General features: G+C 43.3%; 1 protein-coding gene across 3 annotated transcripts; it reads right to left on the reverse strand.

The window, feature by feature from the left end:
• Window positions 1-1243: 1243 nt before the first annotated feature.
• MPV17L (MPV17 mitochondrial inner membrane protein like) lies at window positions 1244-17992 on the reverse strand. 3 transcript variants are annotated; one of them, XM_073362356.2, is made up of 4 exons: window positions 17589-17992; window positions 13276-13346; window positions 11944-11973; window positions 1244-11772 (listed from the first exon to the last, which is right to left on the reverse strand). In XM_073362356.2, exons 1-4 carry the CDS (start codon window positions 17899-17901, stop codon window positions 11593-11595), a joined length of 594 nt encoding a protein of 197 aa, XP_073218457.1. In that variant the 5' UTR covers window positions 17902-17992; the 3' UTR covers window positions 1244-11592. The 3 variants fall into 3 exon arrangements, with proteins under 3 accessions (XP_073218457.1, XP_078710703.1, XP_073218459.1); XM_078854577.1 differs by having other exon boundaries at window positions 13276-13349; XM_073362358.2 differs by lacking the exon at window positions 13276-13346.
• Window positions 17993-19199: the final 1207 nt, after the last annotated feature.

Consider the following 19199-nt stretch of genomic DNA (forward strand, 5'->3'; position numbering starts at 1 on the left):
GAGTCTGCTCTCCTTATGCAAGATCAGGGTCATGGCTACTAGATTAATGTGTATCATGTCTCAGTATTGATATTACTTCCTCATTATGAATATTTCCCATACCATGAATAGTTACTGCCTTATTTATGTATTTACATGGCTTTTCCAATCAATAATCATTCCTGTAAATGTATTTTAAGCTAAAATAACTTCATATATAATTCAAACTAGTTGCAGGTAAATAATTGGAGTGTTACTCATTTCCCACTGGTGCTTTACATTTCTACCAGGATTGGAAAAGTACTCTGTAGTTTAAAGGCAGTATGGCAAGGCATTCTAAGAAGCAGATTAAAGGGAGATATGAAGTTCCTTGAATTTAAGATGCGGATCAGAGCATGTGTGTATTCACGTTCTCTAAGTTATATGTCATCTTATTCTGATTTCTTGATTTTTGATTAATGCTTGGAATGTGAAATATTAAATGGGTACACCTCTGGGTTTAATATATCACTGTCTACCTGTTTAATCAAGAATGAATTAATGAAACAACTGAGCATGTAATTAGTAATTCTTTATTATTTCCATTTACTTATATTTAAAGTACTGTTTCTGAGGAAAAATGACAAGAGACATTACCAAAAAAATGCCAAGCGAAAAATGACATGACTGGCAAAATTTAGTGGACATTTTCTTCATTTAATACTGCACCATTTTGTGTTCCCAAAGTTGGGGGGAAAATATCTGCAAATTTGCCATTTTTCTGGCCTCACATGTGAATTTGTCCCACAGTCTTTCTGACTTGTAATTGAAACTGTGTAAAACCAGGCCACGTAAGGTCTCATTTTGTTATCCCTAACCTAGAGCTCACTCCTTCAAGGGGCTGAACTCTCTCGTCCCAATCCAGCAAAGCCCTTAAGCATGCATTCAGCTTTAAGCATGAGTTTTCCATTATCACATGCTTAAAATTAAACAAGTGCTTAAAGGCTTTGCTGGATCAGGGATACAGCACTCAGATTCTTGCAGGATTGAGCTCCTAAAACACAGACCAGGTTGACCAAGCCTCATAAACCTTTGTGCCTGAACTGGGTTTCAAGAGAAGCTGAGCTGATTTATGGCTTTGGATGGACACTGGCAAAATATGGGTTATGCTGAGTTTTTGTTTAAAGGGGGTGGTTTGTTTGAAGCCAGGGGTTTGGTGTCTGTGTCTATACAATGTCTGATTGCAAACGTTGCAGAGAGATCAATAATAGAGACCACACCAGCGTTTTAAAAAAAATCTATTTACTTAGCATCCATTCTGCTGTGTGGAAGGTCAGATTACAGAATACAAAATACAGGAGCCCTAGAAGTACAAACTGGTATTCCATCTACATGGGCATATGCAGATCCAGGCAGATAGAACAGAAACAGTTTGAGTAGTCCAGTTGAGGGTTAATGACCGAGTTTCATCTGACAGTACTTTGGACCACAACAAAAGATATCGGACTTTTTATTTTTCTTCGTAAACTCATGCTACAGTCACACTTTGCTCTTTGATTGTAAATTTTACAGCAGTACGCTAAAAGCCATCATAGTATCTTTACTTTTCCTTGACTTGCAAAAGTTGCATTTATTACAAATAGTACTGGTAATAAAGTCCTCAGTATAATACTCACATTTTTCCATCTTTGGACCAATTTCAGCAGCTTGTCATGTAGGTGAGCCATTATTTTGCTTTTTTTTTTTTTTAAAGCAGAGTTTTTACATGAGTGTTGGGTGGTGTAGCGGGGTGATTACCCGCTCCGGCCCTGACAGGGCTGGGGCTGTGGGGGAAAAGCCCAGCCGGATTAAGGGAGCAGCCGCAGCTGTGGCCAGCTCAGTCAAGCCCAGCTGGCCCCATAAGAGGCTGTGAGCCAGGACCCCAGTCAGTCTTCCTCTGCCTGGAGAGGGAGAAGGGCCTGGCTGCAAGGTGCTGAGCAGCACACCCAGATTGGAGCAGGGCTGGGGAAGGGCCAGAGGAGCTAGGAGCCCCGGCCTGGAAAGCCTCAGGCTGCAGGCCTGACTACAGGCCAAATAGGTGCAGGGTTGCAGAGGGGCAGCCCATGGGTAGCAGGTCCAAACCCCCTTGCCTGTGATGAATGGCATATACACTGCAGTCTGCCCCCGATACAAGGGGCTAAGTGAGGACTGGCAGTAGCCCAAACTGAGGCAAGGTGGAGTTAGAGGGTGGGGGTTCCCCTGGGTGGGGAGACCCAGAACCTGAGAGTGTGGGGGTACTGCCAGAGGGACCCCAGAGAAAGGGACACCGGGTCCTGGGAGGGACACAGGGGCTGGTGGTAAGGCGGATCACCGGGCTGCAGAGGGCGCTGTGGGGCTAGATGAGCTAATTCCCAATGACTGCCAGCAGGAGGCGCCATAGGAGTGAGTCCAAACCTTTACAGGTGATAATAGATACACAGAAAACCAGATTCCTGAATTACACAAAGATACAGGGTCTAGGATATGATAGGTTGCATGCTAACAAAAGTGTACAATAGTGTATTGAATTTTAATACACAGATACTTCTGTTAAAATAAAAAGTCATATAAAACATGCCAACACAGTATCACTCTGCCATCTCACTTAGGGCCTGAGTTTACCTGCATTGGCATTAGAAAGTCTAAAAATTAAAGGTAATTGCATGTGGACATCCATTTCTCCTGCACAAGCGCTGATCTTACATGAGAGCTCAAAAACGTTCACAGGCCCAGAGGCATAGAAGAGGGATATGTTATTTTGTTGCTGGTCCACAAAAAAATAAAACTACAAGGACAACAAAAAAAACCAATTCAGTATAAGAGCAATTTTACACATGCAATACAATAGGTATGCCTGTCCCTTCCTCTTAATAGTCTCTTATCTCCTTCACCTTGAAATGGCAGCTATAATCTTCCAATCTCCTGCTTCAGTCTGATGGTCAAATTGTGCCATTTATTCACTGGGCTGGGCAGTGGACAATGTGGAACTGTACAGCCCCACAGGTCTAAGGGAGATGTAATTCCCTCCCTTAACAGCCTGGTGAATATGGGACTATGCAAGCTATATCATCTGCAAGGACAGTGCAACATGATCCACTAAATGCAGCCAGTCCATTCTCTGTGCCAGCACAGCACCCTACCTCCTACCTGTTCCATACGGGATGCTTGCGCCAGGAGAGACATGCAAAGTAGCCCCTGTACTCCTCTGTGCCAGGGGGAGCTACAGGTGATCCATGTCTCTCAGGGTATTCACAACTGTCTAAAGGCCAGATTTTAAAAAGTATTTATTTAGACACCTACAGATGCAGATAGGCACCTAATGGAAACTTCAAAGCACCCAGACCCCTAACTCCCTTTGGGAGTTGTGCAGGATTGAGCTCCCAGTGGGAGTCAGAGGCTAGGAGCTTTTGAAAATCCCACTAAGTGCCTATCTGCATCTTTAAGTGCCTAAATACATTTAAAAATTCATCTCCAAGTGACTGATTTGTTCTGTAAGGAGGATTCTGAAAAATCAGAGAAATATTGCACTGGAACAGTACAAGTACTTCCACATAACATCAGATGTAATTACTACACTCTACTAGTCTCTCATCACTGTGTATTGTGACCATTTTCAATCGAGCATGTAATTAATGTAAAGTCTTTCAAACAATATCACTGGCCTACTATGGCAGCTCAGGTACAGCTAACAATCTTGTTGTATTTTGGATGTGAAAATAAAAGTACGTGATGCATGAAATGGAAGCAGACGAGCATATTTTATTAGATAAGTAAATGTGGTGCTTATTGCAGAGAGTGAGATATCAAACCCCATCATTACCAAGACTATATCAAGGGCCTGAGCATGCAATCCTAAAACAGACAAACCACACATATTGAATTATATGGCAGTTTTGCCTGAGCTACGGCTGTAGGATTGGGCTGTTAAAGTAATGGTGAGATGAGAACACCACAAGCATTAGAGGAATGCCAGAAAAATAGATTCCTCAATCTCAACCACTAAACAAGGATGAGAGAAAGACTGAAGATGTTACATAAGCCATGCACTAGTGGGAAACGTGAAAGTAAGGGGAAGAAAGCTCCACCTAAAAAGCCTGTGGCATCACTACCACAGGTGCAGTCAGGGGGGAAACTGGTCTTCTGATAAAAGCTCAGGAACAGGGGTTAGGGAATGAATGTCCTCTACCATATGCTCCCTGTATGACCATGGGGAAATCATGTGTGCCTCAGTTTTCCCAGCCATCAACTAGTCAGAAAAGGGCATTGGGAGGGTGTCATAAATCTAAAGGGAAGGGTAAACACCTTTAAATCCCTCCTGGCCAGAGAAAAAACCCTTTCACCTGTAAAGGGTTAAGAAGCTAGGATAACGTTGCTGGCACCTGACCAAAATGACCAATGAGGAGACAAGATACTTTCAAAGCTGGAGGGGGGGGCAGAAACAAAGGTTCTCTCTGTCTGTATGATGCTTTTGCTGGGAACAGAAAAGGAATGGAGTCTTAGAACTTAGTAAGTAATCTAGCTAGATATGCATTAGATTCTGTTTTCTTTAAATGGCTGATAAAATAAGCTGTGCTGAATGGAATGTATATTCCTGTTTCTGTGTCTTTTTGTAACTTAAGGTTTTGCCTAGAGGGATTCTCTATGTTTTGAATCTGATTACCCTGTAAGGTATTTACCATCCTGATTTTACAGAGGTGATTCTTTTACTTTTTCTTCAATTAAAATTCTTCTTTTAAGAACCTGATTGCTTTTTCATTGTTCTTAAGATCCAAGGGGTTTGGTCTGTGTTCACCGATGCAAATTGGTGAGGATGTTTATCAAGCCTTCCCCAGGAAAGGGGGTGTAGGGTTTGGGAAGATTTTGGGGGGAAAGACTTTTCCAAGCAGGCTCTTTCCCTGTTATATATTTGTTAGACGCTTGGTGGTGGCAGCTATAAAGTCCAAGGGCAAAAGGTAAAATAGTTTGTACCTTGGGGAAGTTTTAACCTAAGCTGGTAAAAATAAGCTTAGGGGGTTTTTCATGCAGGTCCCCACATCTGTATCCTAGAGTTCAGAGTCAGGAAGGAACCTTGACAGAGGGTTAACTAATTCAGGGCAAAAGCTGCCATCTCTCCACATGCAGAAGAGTCTCAGATGCTGTTGAACCCTGTAGTTGTGCTGTGTGTACATGTTTTGGAAGTTCATGTGGGTTGGAAACTATGCGTGTCATAGTTCAAACTGTTCAGTGTAGACTAGCTGTGTTACTGTGCTCGGCTTCTTGGGTACAGGATCATTGGGTCACTGACCAAATCCTTCCCACTTCCCTGGAGTGGGCCGCAAGAGCTGCAGAGACTACTCTATTCCTGAGACTGGGAAGTGGGCCTCAGGGCAGGCTCTCTAGAAGAGGATTACCTCTCTGTTCCCTCAAAGATCATCAGTCCCCAGCCCAATTATTCTGGGTGGGTGCTAAGAAGAGGATTTTCCCCCTTCATGTTCGTAAAAGGCTTTGAGCAGCTCAGATAAAAAATGCTGTAGAAATAAATGCAAAGAATTATTATATGGAAGTTCCAATGTAATTACGTTGCTAACAATGTTCCAATTCTCACATTTATCATTCTATCTTCATATTTGCACACATTCTACACTGTAGGTAAATCTGGCTTTTTCCTTAGACACTGGTGTTACATTGTAATCACTTCATTTTGCAAACACTTACTACAGTGGGGCCCTCTTATATTGTAACAATTTCTCACTGAACAACTTCATTCTAAGTAGAGGATCACTAGAACCAGAACTGGAATTTGCACATTACAATGGGAGGCCGTTTTGGACTTCCATTCTGCTTCCCTAGAAAGGTGTTTTCACTGTATGTGAGTTCACTAAAAAAAGACTCCACTGTATTTGACACAGCCTCTCACACTGGTCCCTTGTACATTATTGACCCATTTTCAGTATGGAGAAATGCAATGAGTTTTCTCTCTTGATTTTTGTCTTCCTTTGAGACTCTTGATTTCTCTCACCATAAGTCAAATAAGGTATACATTTTTAACACTGAGGATAATTAACCATTGGAACAATTTACTAAGGATCATGATGGATTCTCCATCACAGGCAAGTTTTATATCAAGATTGAATGTTTTTCTAAAAGATATGCTCTAGAAGTGGTTCTCAAACCTTTTTTCATTTGTGGACTCCTAAAAATTTTCAAATGGAGGTGAGGACTTTTTGGAAATCTATTGTCTGTATATATAATTGAATTCTGTTCAGTCAATTATCAGTCTTAGTCTTTCGCTGACCCCTTAGACATGGTCTGCGGACTACAGGTTGAGAACCACTACTCTAGGAATTATTTTGGGGAAGTTCTATAGGCTGTGTTATACAGGAGGGCAGACTAAATGTTTACAGTGGTCCCTTCTGGCCTCTGAATCTCTGAGAAGTCTGAAAGAATTTTCTCCAGAGCTGCTGCTAATCCATCAATTCATAAATTTCCAGCAGGGAGTTCCCTAAATCTGATTGCACCACTTTCTCTTCATACTAGAAAGACATCTGAAGTCCCGAAGAGTTTCATCTTCTGTTTTAACCGGTAACATACATAGCTTTACCTCTGCTGTTTTCCCTTATCATGGTCATCTGATACATCTCTATAATGCTTATGTACAAAAATAATTTACAGTATCAACAACTGTTGATCTGTAATAAAATAAGCAACTAAATTTACAGGGCCATAACCCCCTCTGTGCAGCTGAGGAGAGAATGATCAAAGATGGCTTTAAATTACCTTTCTTCTTCTCTAATCCTGGGGCCAGCTGAGGTCAGCCCCCATTGTAGTTTAGAAAAGCCTCAGGACCATAGCTCTGTGCCACTTGGAGATACACCTGCAATGAGGGAATCCCTAACTAGCTGATTAAGCTGCCTTTCTTCCTGGTTTGCAGAGCCAGAACAGTGAAAAGCAAGTGGAACAGGAGCCCACTCTATTCGACAAATCTGTTTCTAATGTGTATCTCTAACTGATAATAATCTTGCCTTTTTGTTTTCTTCAACAGCAGCCTTATGATGTACATTTCAAGAAATAAATGCAATTTGCATGAGAAGAAGGATAAACAGTTTAATAAAGTGCCAGGCATCCCATGCTATTTCACTGCATTCTCTTTTCCTGCTTGAATTCCACACAGATTTTAGCACAAGCAGCACTCACCTACTTTATGAACTGTGCATAGCATACCTTAAAAACTAACACATGAATTTTTTGACCGATGCTAATCTGTACATATTGTATTATAGGTATGGGGCGTGAAATGCACTTCTTTTGCTGCTCTGTCTGCCAGGCACCTCCAATACTATACTGACATCAGTGGAGTGATGATAGTGCAGCAGATGACCTATAGAACCAGTAGAGAAAAGGGTTAATGTATTATTATGAAGCACCGAAACAAACACCTCCAAATACAGGAAGATTCCAGCACCTCTTGTTTGTGAAAGTTGCTCTGCCTCATTTTATAAAATTTGTAGATTTGGTTTTATTTGCAAAACTCATTTCCATTCAGAGAAACACAAAATGTTTTCACTGAGGACAATTCCTTTCTAAATATCAAAATAATATAAAGTATCTATTACTTTGAATGGGTTCACAGAAATAAATATTTTTCTGTCCCTGTCCTAATACAATCCATCGTCTCATTTGCTTTTTTAATCACTGGTATAAACTGAGCAAGCATCTTAATTGAGCTGTTCACAATGACCCACAGATCTTTCTCCTGAGAGATTACAACCAATTCTAAACCCACAGGCATTTGCACAAGTAGTTTAAATTGTTGTCCCATTGTACTACATGTTGTTTACTTCAGACTGCCTCAAATCCATTGGACAGTTTCCTCTTCAAGAATTTCACAAATAAACGATTAAATTTAGCAGTGTCGAACACACTTCCACTACCTTTTGCATGTTTTTTTACACATCTATTGAAGTTTTCATTTTATGCCTTTCTTTCCTCCCTAATGTCCATGCTTGCGTCTGGAAATATATTACTTATTATCTAATAAAATAATAATAATCCCAGATTTCTATTTGCTTCTAATCTGAGAGGGAGCAGAGTCCAGTGGCTATAGCATAAGGCTTTGAAGGCAGGAGTTCTGGATTCTGTTCTTGGCTCTGCCCCTGAATTGCTGAATGACCCTCAGTATGTCATTAATATTTGAGACTCAATTTCCCCACCTGTAAAATGGGGTTAATAATCCTTATCCTAATAATCCCATAACCTGCTCTTTGTGATAAGGACCATGCAGTAGTAGGTGCCATCTTCTAGGTGTGACATAAAACTAAGGTCTTCGCTTGTGGTCAATGAAGATCCCATGGAACTTTTCACAAAAGCATGGGTTTATACACACACCACTAAAGATAACCATGTCCAAATAATGACTTTTACTGTTTACTGATTCTCTGCAAATATACAACCATTTTCCAAGTAAAATTAAATGGATGTTTCCCATCCTAATATATGAATATTCGTTGTACCCCTTTTCCCATTGCCATAAAGCGGGAATTGGCTGTACCAGCAGAGAATGGGAAGGCAGAAGCTTTCCAGGTTGCAAATGTGGCACCAATATTATTATTATTATTATTATGCTATACATACTTAGATGGTGCCCATCAGAATGTGATGTATATGGATGAGCCAAGCAGCTTCTCATGCACCATACTGTGAAACCTAAGGTTCTGGGCAATGTCAGTGAGTGCTGCTTTCCAGGGCAGGAAAAACTCTGCTGGGCTTTTTCTAGACACCAGCCTGAACTCCTAGCAGAATGTGACTCAGATATCAAAATGATCTAGGAAAGTACATTTTTTTTAAATTAGTGTAATTGGAAAACAGACTTTCAAATTCTCATTTGGCCAAATTCAGACCCTGTATAAACTACACAGCTACACTGAATAAAAACGAGTTGCTGTCACACCTGGTCAGAATTTGTCTTCGCTACTCATTTGATCTTAGAAACAACCCCATGAAATGGAGGTGTCATGTGAATACATGCCTGATAGCTGTTGGCAGAGAGCTCCCTCCTTTTGCTGAGCACCATCTTGACTTCTTTTATCTAGCCATACTTTTTTGGTGAATTCTGTGTAGTGTTCAGTTGGCATTAAGTCTATTGCGGCTCCTTTATGTGGGCTCTCTGGGACCACCTATGAAACATGCATCCAAACAGGCACGAGGGCAATCCTGCCCAGCTGCCAGTCCACGGTTTGATATTTTGGATGTTCTTGTTGTTAAGTACTGTATCGCCAACTCATTAGCCCTGCTTTGCAGAGGAGGCAAATACAAGTGTGCATTTGTAGGAAAAGTCATATTAGAGTCTCCTAATCTATAAAGTGGTAAGAAATTACAGTATTTCCAAAAACTAAGGGGCCAGATCTTCAGATGGTGTACACTGACAGAGCTCCAAAAACTTCAAAGGAGCTATGCCAATTTACACCAGCTGAGGATCTGGCCCAAGATAGCCACATTGTTTTGCATCTCCCACCCCTGAAACAGTCCTACTAACTGCCAAAGCTAGTGATTACAAAGAGGTTTTAGAACAGGAGGAGAGATTAGTGTTACTTATGTAGCCCTTTTCAAGAGAAACGGAGGGAGTAAAAGGATGTAAGGAGAGTGATCACTTTAGATAAGCTATTATTAGTAGGAGAGTGGGGTGGGGGGAGAGAAAACCTTTTGTAGTGATAAACACCCATTTTTTCATGGTCTGTGTGTATAAAAACATCTTCTGTATTTTCCACAGTATGCATCCGATGAAGTGAGCTGTAGCTCACGAAAGCTTATGCTCAAATAAATTGGTTAGTCTCCATGCCACAAGTACTCCTTTTCTTTTTAGATTCTTAAGTTCACTGAAACATAAGAACTACATGCTCCAGTGTGATTACACAAAAGAGAAAAGGAACAAAGAACTACCTTTCTATATACTGCAAACAGAAGAAACATGGAGATAAATCCTGAAGTTCTTACCCAGACAAAAATCCTATTTAAGCCAAGTTTCTGAATAACTGGCATCAGAAAAGTTTACAGCACTAATGCACAGCATGTATAAACATCCAAAGCTTTAAAAATAAAAGAGGGGTGTTCCACTCATTACAAATTCTACTAACAATTATAACTGTATATGAATCATTTCATCCACTAACGAATTGCAGCTACTTCAAGGGTGGAACTTGGCATATTGTTAACAGCACACAGCAAAGCAACACTATATCTCAGTCATCATTTTTTCTCCAAGAACTATATTCTTAATAACATTTTCATTTTGTGCATGCTGACAACGTAAAGAAACAGGGAACAGGAAATAACTGATGGTGTTGTCTTTCAACTCTGTGGGAGGGATTAGTAATCTGATATCAAACTGAACCTTATTTCTTATTATTTGCAATCCTGATAGCTGTCACATTTATTGGTAAAAGTTCAAAAACGATCACCAATGGAATGCTTTCCACATCGCAGCATATGGCATCTTACCACAGATCACATAGAGATTGTGTTTACTCTTTCTTGAAAACCTTGTCAATTTCCCTAATGTCAGCTCTTATTTTCCCTGAAATGGTACTCCTCCCTTTCTTCTAAATGAATGCAGTTTATCACTATACATTTAAGGCACATGCAGAAATAAAAATAAAAGCACTACCTATAATAGAATTATCACAAAAAGCATTAATATGAGCACATTATTTCTAATTTGCTTTTGAGTATGTATTGTCTCTATCATAGACATTCACCCATACTCCATACACTATGAATCTTACTGAAAAGGAATTCAAATATCCAAATATAATGTTGATTTTAAAAGTACTAACCAGAATAAATAAAGCCATCTTTTAATTGCCTCATTATCTTGAGGATATTAAATACACACACAGCAATAACAATTCCACAGCTACATCAGCCTTGCAAAATTCCATTCACTCATCCACTTGGGCAACTAGGCTAAATAGACAAGTACATAAAATATCGTTAATTTTTCCTTGTCATTGATCATTGTAGAGGGTGAGCAAATACATTTTGTGCTTAGGCTGGTAAATTTTGCAAGCCTACGTTATTGTCTTTGTACAGATTCTCATTGCAAACTAAGGCAAGAGTTTAAAAAATGTTATAATTGGTTTCTATAAAAAAAAGAGCACAATTTTTTCTCAGAATAAATATAGATTCAGTACCATAGGCTGCAATTCAGAGAAAACTCCAGTGAATGCAAAAGGAATCTTGCTCTCATAATAATTGGCAAGTATAAACACAGATGATTTAATGTTCTATCCCCCTTTTCTAGCAATTAGAAGTTGCTTGAAAATTAAATTACAGCTAATATTTCTCCCCAATGAGGCTGGCTACCATGTTGTGCAAATGCTCTCACTGCACTGTAAGAAGCAAGTGGCTGTCCAGAGGAGACTAGCTGCCAGCATGAAAATAATTAAACACCAATATACAATGGGCCTCTTTTCTGTGAAAATAAACAGGTGCAAAACCAAACTATTCCACTGTATATAATGACCACTGAGCACTGGGATGAAGATTCATTTTAAAACACAGAAATCTGCTGGCGGTGCAATTCATTGCCCTTTACAAGCACAGTTTAACCATTTAAAATAAATACTCCATTAAATAACTTTCTCATTTCTCTGATGGTTCTCCATCTGCATTGACCTTCTCTTTTTGGAACCACCGAAAAGCCGACTTTGCTGTGCCATCACCACTCTGTTGTGAAAAGCAAATGAAGATAGCCCAGAGAAAGCCACAGAGCCCAGTGTAAGCTGTTCTCAAGTAAACAGGGACCAGAACGAAGTTTGAAAGCTGTATTGGAAAGAGAGAGAGTTCATTGTTAGGACCTGATCCTGCATTCTTTAGACAACCAAAAATTCCAATGACTTCAATGGGAGCATTGGCGGGGGGCACAATGTAGGATAGGACTGTATGGCAAAGAAAGGGTTATTGAGTTCGCACTGACGTTAACTTGAAACTCACCTGCACAAAAGGCCAGTACATCAGTCCAGTCTGAAAAGAAAGCGATGGACTAATTACTATTATGTATTTCAGTTACAGTGATTTATTTCAAGTATTCCTTTTTATTGACAGTATTTAACAAGGACTAGGAAATACCTCACCAAAGTTAATAAAAGGTGTTCAATTTCAAATTAGGCAGTTCAAATAAGAGGTGGTAATATTAGAACTGCAAATAACCCCTATCAGCTGCTACCCTAAAAATGTCTAAGAGATTATTCTGCCTCGGTTTATATACAAAAATCTGACAATGCGAACTTCAAAATCATATGATGCCTGATATGTAAGCACATTTACCAGATGGCTGAACAAATGTTTAAATGAGTGAATGTTTATTTCAGCTGTGAATGAAAAATACCACTGAACTTTATATTTATTTCACACTTGCAACATTCCTTCTACTTGCTCATATACTGTAAACCTCTTTCTTAGAGCTGAACTGATTAATTTACACAGAGTAAGCAAGATCAGTAGAAGGACACTGTTAAACCAAATGTTCTTACAAATATATAGTGGGCACTGGTAATAAGAACACCCTCCATGGTGACAAAAATGCCCTTTTATCCTCCCAATGCAATAGTTCTATGATGAGAGGTGAAATGTTGCAATATTTATCCTGCTAATTTTTTTCTCATGATATATTTGTCTTCCAAGGCCTGGAAAATCTTGGAAGTCCCTGATTTGCTCAGTGTTAGGATTTGTGTTGGCTTTAACCCACACTTGTTAGCGTCACCTATCTACCATTTAAAATAACATAGAGAAATGAGCTAAAATTGGACATCAGTAGTCTTAAAGGTGTTCTTAAAAGAAGGGAAAACTGTCAGTGAAAAGTATAGGGTGAAACTGAAAACTAAAAAAGATGTCTTCATAACTAATGTTATTAAGAGGTGTTCAAGAAAGTGGTGCCAACTGTACTACTAACTATAAACCAGTCTATGGCTATTTCTCAAGATAAATGGTATTACAGCCCTTGAGTGTAATTATCTTTGTTACATTGTGGATACTGTTATTGACACAGATTCAGGTGCATTTGTAAACACATATGCCGTACAATTTAAGGATGGAATCAGTTTGCCCAACTGGAGATGGTAGCGGTACCTGGTTACCCATAACTCAGTCTTACTGCAGCTCTGCATGGAGCCCCTTGCACAGAATCCCAAAACAAAAGAAGTGAGAGGAAGCAGAATTAAAACAGAAACAATGTTGGAGGCTAGCATCCTATTTTGATTTAACTGTAGCATTCAGTATCATTAATTGTTTTGCTTAACCGGGAGATTAATCAACTATTTGCCTCACCTTATATGTATTCCAGAATTTCTTTTTACAGTCGGAAAAAATGTTCTCATTCCCCTGAAGTATACTCATGCCTGCTAGCAAAAAATTTAGGACAATCAGAAAGATTGAAAAAAGGGCCAACATTTATTTATTGCATCAGAATTTTCACATTATGTCACAATGGTACAAGTCTCTTTGAAAGAAAAGTTAGAGTACAAATGTTCTGCATGGCTTCTTTATCCTGCTATATCACATCTCCTGATCTGATTCTCTTCATCTTCAGTGGTGACACCAAAGAGGTGATCTAAACAAGATCTACTATGCTGCATCTACAGTGACAAAAATGGGCTGGATAATTCATCAATGGTAGCAGCAGTAGAAATTATGGTGTAGACAGGGCTTGGCATTTGGCTCAGGATTAGATGACTAAGTGGTCTAAATGCCAATTTTTGCCATCATAAACAGCACCTTTGATTAACTCCGAAGTGTAGATTTGAAGAGCAGAGTTGCTCTAAAATGTACTTTTTTAATATTCTGTGGACAGCAGTTTGAAATTTATACACATGCAAGCTGATCTACTGCCCATTATGGTCCCAGGAATATACACTTAGGAGCTCTGTCATTACACAAAAAGAGACTGATCCAGAGGAGAGCTGGGCACATGCAACGATGGTTGGAAGTTAAAAGTTAGACAAATGCAAATATTGGACAGTAAAGAGAATCAACCCCTAGAACAAATTACCATAAATAGAGTTTGGGAGTGTTGGATGTCTTTCTAAAAGATGTGCTCTAAGGCAACCAGAAGTTATAGCCTGCCTTGTGCTAGAGGTTAAATTATATGATTATAACGATCCCTTCTGACCTTAAAATCTACAAATCTATGAATATACACATACTGTAGCCAATAGGAGTTGAAGATGGTCAGCAAAACTCAAGATTGGCCCACTATAATGGACATTTGCGTGCCATGGTATGACTGTTATGTACCCCTCCACTTATACAATGTCTACTATTACACGTGTGTCTATCCTATTACAATGTATAGCTATCCTATTACAGTACAATATCCAGGGATTTCAGTTCTATCCTACTAATCAAGTAATTTTCATGCATCTATCTATTCACAATGGTGACAAGGCAGATAGCCTAGTCAAAATTTGTACTAGCTATGGGCTTCTTTCCTCCCTTCATTTCCCTCCAATCATACCCTGAATGATCTCTTTGTCTGACCATAAAATGAGAATCTCATGATACTTACAATGTTAAAAGAGTCTAACCACCTACGGGCATATCTATATAGAGAAAAGGCCAAAAATAGCTATTGCTCACAAGCTCCTTGTGTGTATTCTCTTATTCTGCCTAAAAGTGCCTTTGTGCCGTTTAGGTTAATCCATTTTAGATTAAGATAATTCAGAATAAGGCTCACTTATTCTGGAATAAGAGCATCCACACATGGAGCTAATCAATAATAGCTAGTCCACTTTAAATTAACATGCCCACCTCATTATGGATGAACTTTCATGAGTAGACAAGCCCTTAGTTCTTATCCCACACGTGGTTTAAATTAAATGACAGTCTCATTTTACACTACTCTTTTCTAAAATGGTTTCTTAAATTATTTCTCTTTCTATTCATCTCACTCATTTTTTAAAGTCTTCACATTCATTAGCTTTGTTAAGGTTACATAGTCATCACCATCTCTAACAGCAATGTTCCACCACTTGTATATATTCCTAAAACTGGATCTGGCACAGTTCAGTTTCTAACCTGTTGTGTATTGCTGATATTTGCTGTTAAACAGCAGTTGTGTTTCAGTTAGGAGGTAGCTGATGTAGAATAGTGAGTAAAGTAACACAGACTGATTTCATTAGATACAGTTTGTACAATCAGTCTGTAAAGTGCTTCAGCTCATTTGGGATTAAATAAAGATGATAGGCCTGAATTACCACTTTTGCACTGGTGTAATTCATTGAAATCATTGACGTAATTCAGGCAAAACATAAATCATGATTAAGTGAATCTAGCCCATTATTTAAATGTTCATTATGTAGCTGGTATTAATAACTACTTAGGTTTGCATTCATTCTAAAAAATCCCAGGGTATAATGTGTGAGATGCTGTGTGCATTTTAGGAGGAACTGAGTGTAAATGGCACCTTGCAGGAGGCACACAGCATCTTGAAGGATCAGGCCCTATAAAAATACAGTCCCATTGAAAATCTGCTACCTCTAAGGATCCACATAACAGACAACCAGTGAACAACAGAATAAAAAGCATTGGCAGAGACAGGTGCGATTTTATTCAGTGACACCAGAACAAATCCCTGAACCTATGCTGGGGTCACGTGTTCAATGGTGCACGATTTTGGTTATATACCTATCTGCAGGAGAGCACCCATGATGATGTCTGCTGGAGTACTCCAAGACTTCCAAAACTGTTTTCTAAAACAGTTGTGACCAATTATTGTTTTGCACATCCTGAAAACCAAAAATTTGGCCCTTACTGCTAGCACACTGTGAGACTAGGCCTTGTTCTTTAAAGGTTTTGTTTGAAAGACTCAAGGTGCAGTAAAGCACACGGAATGCAAATATCCCACCTGGGGAGAATGAAGAAGCTTGGATGAATCCGAGGACAAAGGTCACATTGGCATATGGTGCCAGGGCAAAACCATTCCTTGCTGCTGGGGCTGGGTAGGGGCTCAACCAACCCCTTCTGGGGAGGACACAGTGATTTGAACCATGGGATGGGGGCGCCAACATGGTGTTGAAGTGAAAGAGGAGCACGATCTCTGGTATGGATAGTGGATGTGGGGGCCCATCAGTGGAAAGCGGTGCAGAGGGTGCAGGAAGCTCAACTATAGGGAGAGACTGAAGAGTGTTCAGCAATGGTGGGGGGTTGCAAGTGGCTCAGCCATGGGTGAGGGGGCACAGGGTGCTGGACCATGGGGAGGAAGCATGGGGGACTGAGCCATGGTGAATGGACGCAGTGGACTGACCCATGGGGAGGGGGTGCAGGGGACTAGAGTATGGGGAGCTGGGCCATTGGGAGGGGTGCGGGGGCTGGGCCAAGGGAAGGGAGCTCAGGGGGCTCGGCCACAGGGAGGGGGCATGGCAGATTGAGCCACAGGAAGTGGGCATGGGGGCTTGGCCATGGGCTGGGGACACAGGGGACGGGGGACGGGGGGCTTGGCCATGGGGTGGCGGCACAGAGGGCACAGTCATGGGGAGGGTTGTGGGGGGCTTGGTCATGGGGAAGGGGCATGGCGGATTGAGCCACAGGGAAGGGGCTCAGGGGGCTCGGCTGCAGGGAGAGGGTATGGGGAGCTCGGCCACAGGCCGGGGCACAGGGGACTCAACCATGGGGAGGGGGCTTGGCCACGGGGAGGGCAGTGGGGGACTCAACCATGGGGAGGGGGCTCAGCCACGGGGAGGGGGCACGGGGGGCTCAGCCATGGGGAGGATGTTCGTGGGGCTCGGTCACAGAGAGGGGGCGTGAGGGGCTCAGCCATGGGGAGAGGACTTGGGGGACTGAGCCGTGGGGAGGAGGTGCAGGGAGTTGGACTTTAGGGAGGGGCTGTGAGGGGCTCGGCCATGGGGCGGGGTGTGGAGGACTGAGCCATGGAGATAGGGCGCAGGGAGTTCAGCCATGGGGAGAGGGCGCGGGGGGCTCGGCCATGGGGAGGGAGTTCGGGGGGCTCGCCCATGGGGAGGGAGTTCGGGGGGCTCGGCCATGGGGAGAGGGCGCGGGGGGCTCGGCCATGGGGAGGGAGTTCGGGGGGCTCGGCCATGGGGAGAGGGCGCGGGGGGCTCGGCCATGGGGAGGGAGTTCGGGGGGCTCGGCCATGGGGAGGGAGTTCGGGGGGCTCGCCCATGGGGAGAGGGCGCGGGGGGCTCGCCCATGGGGAGGGAGTTCGGGGGGCTCGGCCATGGGGAGGGAGTTCGGGGGGCTCGCCCATGGGGAGAGGGCGCGGGGGGCTCGCCCATGGGGAGGGAGTTCGGGGGGCTCGCCCATGGGGAGAGGGCGCGGGGGGCTCGCCCATGGGGAGGGAGTTCGGGGGGCTCGGCCATGGGGAGGGAGTTCGGGGGGCTCGCCCATGGGAAGAGGGCGCGGGGGGCTCGGCCATGGGGAGGGAGTTCGGGGCGCTCGGCCATGGGGAGGGAGTTCGGGGGGCTCGCCCATGGGGAGAGGGCGCGGGGGGCTCGGCCATGGGGAGGGAGTTCGGGGCGCTCGGCCATGGGGAGGGAGTTCGGGGGGCTCGCCCATGGGGAGAGGGCTCTCGGGACTGAGCCACGGGAGGGTGCCGGGGCCTCAGGCCTGCTCCCGGCCGCACTCACCCGTGTAGAAGGCCAGGATGGCGACAGGCGCCCCCACCAGCTGGTCGCACAGCACCTTGGCCAGCACCGCGCCGGGCGCGCGGCCGGGCAGCGCCCGCTCCAGCCCCCGCAGCCACACGTAGTTGAAGTTGCCATGGAAGCTGAGGGCCACCAGCGCCACGTGCCGGGTCTGCGCCCAGTCCGGCTCCTGCCCCGGGCGTCGCCGCAGCAGCTGCTGAGCCGCGTCCCCGGCCGAGAAGAGGCTGCCGTAGAGCAGCACGTTGCAGAGCCAGGGGAACCGGCGCACCCCGCTCCGGAGCAGCGGCCCGGCCATAGGCTCCCCGGCCTCCCGTGCCGGCTTCCACCCACCGCCGGGCCGGAGCAGCAGAGCGCACAACGCCGCCTTGCGCTGCCTCTTCCGCCCCGCCTCTTGCCTGCCGGAGCCGAGCCCCGAGTCTCTCGCCCGCTCTCCTCCTGTCAGCTCTGCCTTGCCCCCGCCTCTAGCCTGCCCCTCTCCTCCCGGGACTGCCCCGCCTTACCCCATCCCTGTCGGTCCCCAGTCAGACATGCCTGTGTCCTTGCCTTGCCCCTCCATCCCCTAGCGAACTAGCCCATCCCTCCCTCCACTCTACCTGCTCCTGTCACCACCTCCCGCTGCAGGAACTACCCCCTCCCCCTGCTTTCTCAGACCTCCTCCTGTGAAACCTTTGTCTTCTCCTTCTCAGAGAGCCCCCCACATTTCTCCTTCTGACCCATCGCATCTGATCCTCCATAGCCTCTTCCCCAGTTCATAAAACCCAGCAGAAGACCTACTCCCCATTTCTCTCAGACTTCCTGGACCCTGTTAACACGGTAACAGCCCATACTGGATAAGACCACATAGTACAGTATCCTCCAGTAGATGCCTCACAGGCTGGAGTAAGAACCCTGCTGTAGATATACGTGGGGGGCAGATCATTCCACAGATGTCTCATCCTCATCTCTCATAATTGGAAATTTGCTTATGCCTTGAAACACAGGGTTTAATATCCCCTCCCAATGTTTTATTGGTATTAAACTTTGTTGTTTTATTAAACTTCCATCATCCCAAGTTTTTCCTGAGCAAAAGTAATTTCTATTTGTACAACAGACTCCTATGCACAGTTGTATTGAAACTGTGGACAGACCTGTGCCCCAACAAAGAATTTTAAATACATATCCTGAATCTAGTGCTGGGGAAAGGTGCTGGATTGATAGCCTAGGGAACTATTTCCAGCAGGTAGGTGGCAGTTCAGGCTCTATGTTCAATCAGTCCTTGACAGCTCTACTAACAGCTGTGGTGGTGGGTTTTGCAATGGGATCACTTGACCAATGAGAAGTCGACTAAGACTCCTAACTCCTTTCACAAAAGGCCACATTTCCATTGAAATGAGTAAGACTTACTGTTAAATAACTCATATGTGTAGGAGATTATACCAGCATCTGGTGAAATCATTTCAAAGGAAAATCCAATGAAGATTAGAATACCTATGAAACAGATGCACATTACTTGTGTATTGCTGATGTAGGCTGAGAGCCTGACAAATCTATTGAAAAGGACACCTGTTACCCAGTCAAATTATATATCTTTTAGGGTTATAAAGGTTGAAAAAT

This window comes from Lepidochelys kempii, chromosome 10, assembly GCF_965140285.1.
Source record: "Lepidochelys kempii isolate rLepKem1 chromosome 10, rLepKem1.hap1, whole genome shotgun sequence".
NCBI lineage: Eukaryota > Metazoa > Chordata > Testudines > Cheloniidae > Lepidochelys > Lepidochelys kempii.

What these genes read in the sequence shown, in the direction of transcription:
- MPV17L (XM_078854577.1), bottom strand. Translation starts at nt 17,901, where the DNA reads ATGGCCGGGCCGCTGCTCCGGAGCGGGGTGCGCCGGTTCCCCTGGCTC. An exon ending in AATTCTGGAATACATATAAG is followed by an intron (nt 11,974 to 13,275) that starts GTGAGGCAAATA and finishes CTTTCTTTTCAG; the next exon opens with ACTGGACTGATGTACTGGCC. An exon ending in TGTACTGGCCTTTTGTGCAG is followed by an intron (nt 11,773 to 11,943) that starts GTGAGTTTCAAG and finishes TTTCCAATACAG; the next exon opens with CTTTCAAACTTCGTTCTGGT.